The 8,381-nt window shown below is 38.6% G+C and overlaps 1 protein-coding gene across 1 annotated transcript in view; it reads left to right on the top strand.

Moving 5' to 3' along the window:
- The first annotated feature begins 1,990 nt into the window (after positions 1–1,990).
- Positions 1,991–8,381, top strand: part of LOC139715959 (uncharacterized) — a 65,292-nt gene continuing 58,901 nt past the window's right edge. Inside the window, exon 1 of the mRNA XM_071627506.1 lies at positions 1,991–2,696. Coding sequence (XP_071483607.1) covers positions 2,348–2,696 — 349 coding nt within the window. The 5' untranslated portion in view covers positions 1,991–2,347. The remainder of the gene's footprint in view (positions 2,697–8,381) is intronic.

Here is an 8,381-nt window from a genome sequence, read left to right as displayed (position 1 = left end):
TCGTTTGTACATAGATGTACATAAACATGAAAAATATTATTTGTCTAATAAGGACGCGCACACTTATGTAACATGGGCCTGTGTGTGCGCGTATGTGTGTGTGTGTGCGCGCGTGTGCATGTGTGTTCGTATGTGTAAGCATAAGTAAAAACCTGCTGCATGTAAGTCATTAACAAAGCTTTGCAGAGCGTTTAGCAGTAAGCATTCACTAGTAATAAGAATAATAAACAGATATCCAAAATACGTTTGCTTGGTTATGTATGTTCTTTACTGATTATATGGTATTCATAGCCAAGCAATCAGAGTAGTTTCAATCTTTTGATTTTTTTAATCGTGAGCTTATCGGTTGAAAAAAAAATCTCCTCCCCCATATAAAATGTCATTATTACTAGCAATTGGGAATGGACATTATGTACAAAAAGAAAATGATAAGAACAGCAATATTGAAGTAGTAGTTATTTTGTTTTTCAATTGATTAATCTACTGAAGATATCAACTCATTCCATCGTTCTCACTTTGGGCGGTCTTGTGGCATTTTACACGCACAATTAATCCTAATTTGTTTCAGGAAGTTTACAATAAATTCGCTTGCATTCAGCAGCTTTTCTACAGAGCAGATTGCATGCATGCTGTCTACACACGTAGCACTTCGCTATGTTTGTTTTCATGTTTTTCTTCATTCATCCCATGTACTTCCAAACTCAAAGTCACTACTCTGTATTCAAGAGCGTTTAAATATCAGTTTGTCTCGTGCAGTTCGTTAAATTTCATTCTATTGTATACCAATCATGCATTGCTGTGTCCTATATGTTAAAGAAACTGTGGAAATGGCAAAAAAGAAATGAAATGAAATGAAGACATTATTATTTACATTTCATTGTAAAGTTGCTCATGAAACGTGTGGTATTGGACACACACACATACACACGTTCATATGACTATGTAATCCCTTCGAACCAGAAATGAGCTGAACTATAGGAAGGGAGACATATAATGGAATTAGTGGATTATTTTGAGTTGAATAGCTTTGTCAAAAAGTTTATGTTATATGTTTGTGTCTTAACTTAAATTGCAGGTAGCGTCTGTCTGGCACGCCACCGAGGACAGCTTGCGCCCAAAGGTGTGTGACGTAAGGAGGGACTTATCTTTCTATGCCTGGACCAAGATGACCTCGGGCTAAGGGGAGTTGCGCATACACCACTCTGTCATCTCCGCCAGAAGTTTATTGCGTAGGCAGCTGGACTTGATCAGACACTCTGAACACAATACAGGGTATGGCCATTTAGGCCCTACTCCAAGTTATCTGATTTAAAACAAGAAAAATATGGAACTATAGAAAATATCTTGTTATTGATTGTGTGAGCTTAAGAACGTCACATGACACGACCACCTGAGCCGGAGCGGAACAGATTTCGAGGAGAAATCACCGAATCACCTTAATTATCAGGATCATACAAGATTCAGTGGAATTTAACGAGATCAGCTAAGTATTCGGCTGTTTCTTTGGTGTTGTTTTCTTCTTCATCGTCACCATCCGTCGCTTACCCAGGAGATTAATTCAGTGCCGTGATAATGCGAGATGTACAATTAATGATAATGATCGGCAGGCATACATTCAGTATTCATCATTTCGCCTCGTTCCTGTGTCCCTTTCACGTGCATAGCACAGGACGCAGTCATTCACACGTGGGAGACAATAGTCGCATTGTATATGGATAATGCAGGTGCGGTTTGGTTTCCTATGGAGTTTGCCCGTGGAGATTACTACTCACTGCCATCGTCTTCGAGTGATAATGTGCTGTTTAACATAACCGGAGGAAATGCATTGATCAGAAACAGGACGATAAGCAGACTTTGTCAGTCATTACTTTGATGAAAACAAAATTGTTAGTGTTTTTTTTTCTTTCTGTATCTATTTGTTGGCTTGATTTAGTCTTCCAATTGCTTTGTCATTGTTGTTAGGTTTTCTTTTTTTATCAGAAAGGAAATATTTTGAAAATTGAGCATTCCTTTGTTCATCAACAAAACGACGTCAGGATATATTTTGTGGCGTGCGATTGAGCGTCGAATTTCAAAGTTGAATTAAAACGAACTACCTTTCGGCTTCTATTGAGGTGATGAAAAGAAGGAACTCTCAGCAACAGAGCCGATATTCAAAAGAAACATGGGTGTTGTGATATTTGTGGAACGTTGTGGAAGTATGACCATGACAAAACTTTTTCTTCGTGAATGTTGCCCAAAAGGCCAAGGTCAACCCTAACTGACTCACCCCTAACCGTATCGTAAGGGGTTAACAGTCGACTCGGCCCCCAGACCGTCAGAGGGACAGGGAATGTGAGTCGAAAGTATGCGGCCAGCGCCCACGGCCCATCAGCAGCATACCCGTTCGAGTTCAGTTTGTCGTTATCATTTCAATTGTTATAATTTTGATGATTACCGTTTGCACCGCCGCACCAACCTCCACCTTCAGCATCACCAACACCACCTCAACCTCGACCACGACCACGACCACGACCGAGACCACCATCACCACCATCAAGCACAGCATAGCCGCCGCCGACACCGTTATCGCCTTCACTCTTCCAGATTTCAGTTCTTTCGTTGCCCCAATTTCGTTCTCTTCCTCGCGCTCCTCGCCTATCACATCTTATTCCTTCTCCTCGCCTCGACTACTCTTGGACAAGGTTTCCAGATAGGTGAGTCAAACATGTGTTTACTTTGGTAAACAAAAATCATAATTTTATACAATTACTGTATGAACTGTGTGTGTGTGTATGTGTATGAGTGTGATTGTTTTATATGTTATGTAATAACCGTTTAGATGTCTAGATACGTATGTGCGTATAATCATATGCATGTATGTATAATAATGTATGCGTTTGGATGTTTGAATACTCGGGATTTCAGGTGTGAGTTTCTTCAACTTGTCTCCCTCTACAAATGAAATTTGTTAAGATCGCAACTGCTGATCTGTAAATTAGCAAACATGTTTGTTGATTTACTGATCAGCAATTGCGATCTTAACAAATTTCATTTGTAGAGGGTCGGGACAAATTCAAGAAACTCACACCCGAACCTTCACCCCTCTGAATAATATCTTACTTTCTCTCGGGATTTTTTTTTTACTGTTAAATAGAGTGCATCAGTAGGTATAAAACGCAGATTTGATATTAACAGCTTTATTGTTTACATTATGTTGTCTTTGGTTCTTCAGTTAATGTCATTCAGTAACAGAAATTCAACAGGGAAGTCTGCTGAAAACTACAATTCATTAACTAAATACCTTGTCGTAATCACATAAACTTAAAGGTCAAAGCTGACTTAGTTCTCGGCATTACTAAGCTGAGCATATACATCTGGTGGAGTACGAATGTACGCATCACGTGATTAAATCGCTAATTATCGAATTTTCCTCATGTATTGATATGACGTCATCCATTCCTAGGACCAAGCAAGACATATTACAGAATTTTTAAAGAGGAAATCCACCCCAAAAAGAAATGAACTTAAAAAGAAAGAGAAAGATACAAAATGACAAAAATCGGATAAGAAATAAGGAAGATATGACATTTTGAAATTTCATATTTTTCGGAAAACATTTCTTGACCAGTCCTTATGAATATTCAAATCGGCAAGTGGACGATGTCATGCTCTCACAATTTGTTATTCATTTCATATACAGAAATGACAAAAATCTCATATTTCAGCTGTATATAATATGTAAAACTTGTCTTAAAACTACCGAAAATAAACTCTGATATATCTTGGTATGGGAACATGCTTTTACTTGTAATAATTAAGAATAACATTTTTTTTCTGAATTTTATTATAACATACATCAAAAATTGTGAGGGTATGACATCATCAACTCGTTCATTTGAATATTCATAAGGGTTGGTCAAGAAATGTTTTTTTGAAAAAATGTGATATTCTTTATTTCTTGCCCGATTTGTTTAATCTTTGTATCATTCTGTAGGAAATATTTTCTCTTTCTTTTGAAGTTTATCTATTTCTGAGGTGGATTTTTCCTTTAACGACTGCTCACCGTCATGATCACGTTACAGTTACGCAAAGTTTTGGCGTCGTTGTTTCTCTCATTAAATGGTTTGGAGAATATCACCATCGTGAGGATTAGGTACACTAGCCGTGATGTTTCCTTCCTTTTGCTGATTTAGATATATTCGTACCCCCTCTCGGCATTATCTGAATAAACAACAAACATGCTCGAATGATTTCATTCGTAGCGGGTCTGCGCTCTATATGAAGCTCGCTGTAAGGGAAGAGAGGTCTTTCGTAGGAAAACAACACCACCACCCAAAAAAAAAAAAAAAAAAAAAAGAGAGAAAACATATTCTGCGCCATCGCTTTCCGAATTTCGTCTGCGCGAGGCCTCACATTTCCAGCGGGAGAAGGACACTCCCCAGAGGAATGCAAATGTTTTTAGGGGCAAGGAAAGGGGGTAACTTAGCCACCCAAGTATAAGGCCGTGATGACAGAACCCTTTTAATGTGGCTGCCCGAAGACTTGAAGGATTGATTGCATGGTTAAAACAGCAGATCAAAGCGCTAAAAATGGACGTCACTATACATTTTAAAAGTTTCTCTCCATCCCCTCTCATATTGTATGCTACATAAACAGCTATGACATAATGCATGTTGTATATATATATATATATATATATATATATATATATATATATATATATAGTAATGCATATCCTCTTCTCTTTCTTTCTCTCTTTCTCTCTCTTTCTTTCTCTATTTTGCTGTTTGCAGCCGTTAGGTGATATATACGAAATATGAGGAGATTTGCACAAAGATGCAGACGCGATAGATTTGGTTAGCGTGTTCGGCGGGGCGGATTGAATTGAATTTGCGCACTGACATTTTCATTATTTCAAGTGTAAATGGAGTTTGTCGTGTTCTGTGTGTACAGAATTGATTTCTGTTCCCCCCGGAACCCGTTCTAGCGAAGGTAAGATGCTTGATATATACCCGCTTACTCAGAGGCAGAATTTTTTCCACGATTGCACCGAGGCGGAAGTCGTTGGAGAAAACTTTGAAGAGATCAAAGGTGGTATGTTGCACAAAATATCCCATTGGCCTGTTGGTCATACAGAAAAGGACAAAAATCATTCCCCGAAATCATGTTATATGTCGTCTACCTTATGATTGTAAAACTACTCCATTGTTGTTGTTGTGGGGGGGGGGGGGGTTCTGTCAGCGGAAACAACACGAGAATATAGCTTTGAATCATTTTATTTTAAAGGTAGGGGATACCTTTTACAGACCTCCCAAAATGCAGCAAAACATTAAATATGAACCTCAGGGGACTTGCTTAGGCCACTGCTTAGAAATTTGGAAGTCAACAGTTATCTAAAATTTGAATGATGCACAAAACTCAACTACTCAGTAGTTCTGTGTGTCAGCCACACTTAAGCCTTTTTTTGTTGCAGTCTTCTGTATTTGTTATCTATAAACACAAATCTAAAAGTACAAGAGCTGATGTAATAACATATAGAGTGTGTGGCAAGAATGTATATAGAACTGTTTGTAAGTGTTGATGAACTTTCTTCACAAAATATACATGATGGACACACATGCGGTGCATGGGTCTGCAAAGGTAGCCTAGTAATGTACTGGAATTTACGGTGAGCCCCGAAAAAAATTCAATTCAAAATCTAACGGTCAAAAAAATGTACTAAATGTTACCTTCCACTTCCCTCCGGTAGTCCCATGTTTGCCGATCTTATATGTTTTTATTCGTTCATCAATATCCATAATACACCATTTCATTATAGTGTTGCCGTAATTTTATTCTAGAGAAGGCTGACGAGTATAGATGTCCCCTCTCCTTCCATATACTAACACAGACATTTAAGCACATACATGTATCTCTTTTACACACACACACCCTCACCTACGCACACACACACACATACACACATACACCCCTACACACACTCTCACACACACACTCAATCACTCACACATGAAATCCTATACTACTATATGATACTGTCATTTCCCATCGATTTCAATTCGAGAAAGTTATCGCAAAAGCCTGTGCATTTAAAGTGTTCGTCGCCCCAGCAAAACGAACCAAGATCACGGCCATCACAATCCAGTCCATCGAAAGCTATTGAATACTGTCGTAGTCATAGGATCGTGCTGATGACGTATGTGTTATATTATCCGTACTCAAACCGCACGTGCACCACTACCGTACCTTTGTCAAAGCCCCCCAAGCAGCCATTCCTACTTCGAGATAGTGTAATAACTTGTGTCAGACATGTTTACTCTCAGGCAAGATCTATATCCGATCAAGTAATTATAATCGCTGTATGGTTGCTATACACATTTCCCACCTTCAAGTGCTGCGACTCAGTGCGGGAAGCCCAACTTATTGTACTACCATCAAATTGGATATTCTTCTCCTCTCCTGTAAAATAAAGACTTAACTATGCTGCTACTTGTGAGGGGCAGCAAGATGTTGGCAATTTACATCCATTTGATCGCTTGTTAGGAAGCTATAGTGGCATACTGTGAAGGAAATGTGAATGAAGCCATGAAGGCAAAAAAAAAAAAAATATGCATTTATAAATATTACAGCGCTTTCAAAAAAAAACGCACACTAGAGTATTCCGTCGATACAAAATGTTTGAAATATATTTTAAAACAAAACTTCAAAAAAGTTTCTTGTTGATTTGCAGGTCATGATTAGAACAAGCTTCAAAAGACTTCACTGGTAGTGGTAGTTCAAAGAGGTTTGGCGCAGTAAGTAAAATATATTGTAGTTGGTATAGTAAATCACTATATACAAGCGCATACCGTATAAGAAAAAAACTTTATATTTTTTTTTCTATCGTCGCTACAAATAGGTCGTTGAATTTCAATTAATCGGCCTTAACAAAAGTTGATAATGATCTTAAAAGGTCTCTTCATTTTTTCCGGTAGCAAAGAGTATTTTCACGCCGAGTGGGTTCATTAGCTAATTCTTCAATCAATTTGACATCATCGATCCCGTGCTACAGGATGCTGTTGCCCTTCTCTCGATGTGTCAAAGAGAGAGAAAGAGAGAGAGAGAGAGAAATATCGGGAATCAATGAGCAAGGTTACGAGAGTGACAATAGGCTTGCTCTGATAAAGTTATGACTCACAATGGGATTCTAAAGAAAAAAAAAACCGCGAAACAGCACATACCAAAGGTATGCAGGGGACAGAATATTACTATAAATGGGTAAAGGACGGGGTTATAATGCAGGGACATATAACTTACGAATGACTTGAAAAAGAGATAGAAATTGAAAGGCAGAGAAGAAGGGAGATATACACTGGCGACAAAGAGAACATATACATCTATAATATGCGTCGTGAAAAGTGTCATATTAGTCAAGTGAGCCAGAGAGGGGCATTTTTAAACAGAGGGGGAGATAAAGGTCGGGATGAAAGAAAAAGAGACATAATGCAGAACGAGCGAGAGTAAGAGATAGTAGGAGATAAATGCACAAAGGGATATATAGAGAGAAAGAGATAGAGAAAGAGAAAGAGGCCGAATAGATGAGAATGCACAGAAATACATAATATGTATATCATCATTATAAAATAAATAATAAAGGGAGAGAGAGGGGGTAGACGAGTTAGAGAGGTGGAGAATGAGATAGTTAAATAAAGAGACCTTGTACTAATCCCGAATCTGTTGCGCGATTAATGACACTCCGTTCTACCGTCCTTCGGTCCACAGTGCGGCTGTGTGATTTGCTTGGGATGCCTGCATACAATATGGCCTTGGTGGAGCTGCAATTTACATTGTACTTATCCATTCCGGGATTAATTAGAGTTCGTCTGGTTGCAGCTTCACCGGGCGGGATGGGGCTGTGTTTGCTGTTAACCACGTCCACAACGTAATTAGCTGCGATGCCTGCTGCTTGTATGTCTATTGTAGACATGCGTGCAATAGAGTGGGTTTTTCTCATTGGTTGTCGATTTGTGTCGTCTGTATTTGACGTGTTTCGGAATTCTTTTCCCCCCCCCCCCCCCGACTAATTTGCCATTTTGACTGTCTGGGCCTGGGGTTGATTCATGTTCTGCTTTGCACTTCGTTTAATTAGCACACATTTTTTGCGTGACAAAACATTCCGTCGCATGAATGCAGAACTTGAAAGCCATATAGAGTTTTAAAGTATTCCTTTATATAATAATGTGCCATGTTCATTCTTTATGAGTATTTATACAACATATTTTCCCAATATGCCTATTCACCTTTCCACGTGCAGAGAATTTGTTGTGTCTTTGTATAATCATTTCTTGCAGCAATATCATAAATATTTAACTACCTTTTTTTTTCTGACACATAATCATCACTGCCTTCTCCAGAGTCCA

Source organism: Diadema antillarum, unplaced genomic scaffold, assembly GCF_040938485.1.
Source record: "Diadema antillarum isolate AM-2024a unplaced genomic scaffold, OU_Dant_1.0 scf00000058, whole genome shotgun sequence".
NCBI classification, from domain to species: domain Eukaryota; kingdom Metazoa; phylum Echinodermata; class Echinoidea; order Diadematoida; family Diadematidae; genus Diadema; species Diadema antillarum.
Note: the sequence above shows the minus strand (reverse complement) of the source record. Positions and strands in the feature narration are given on the sequence as shown.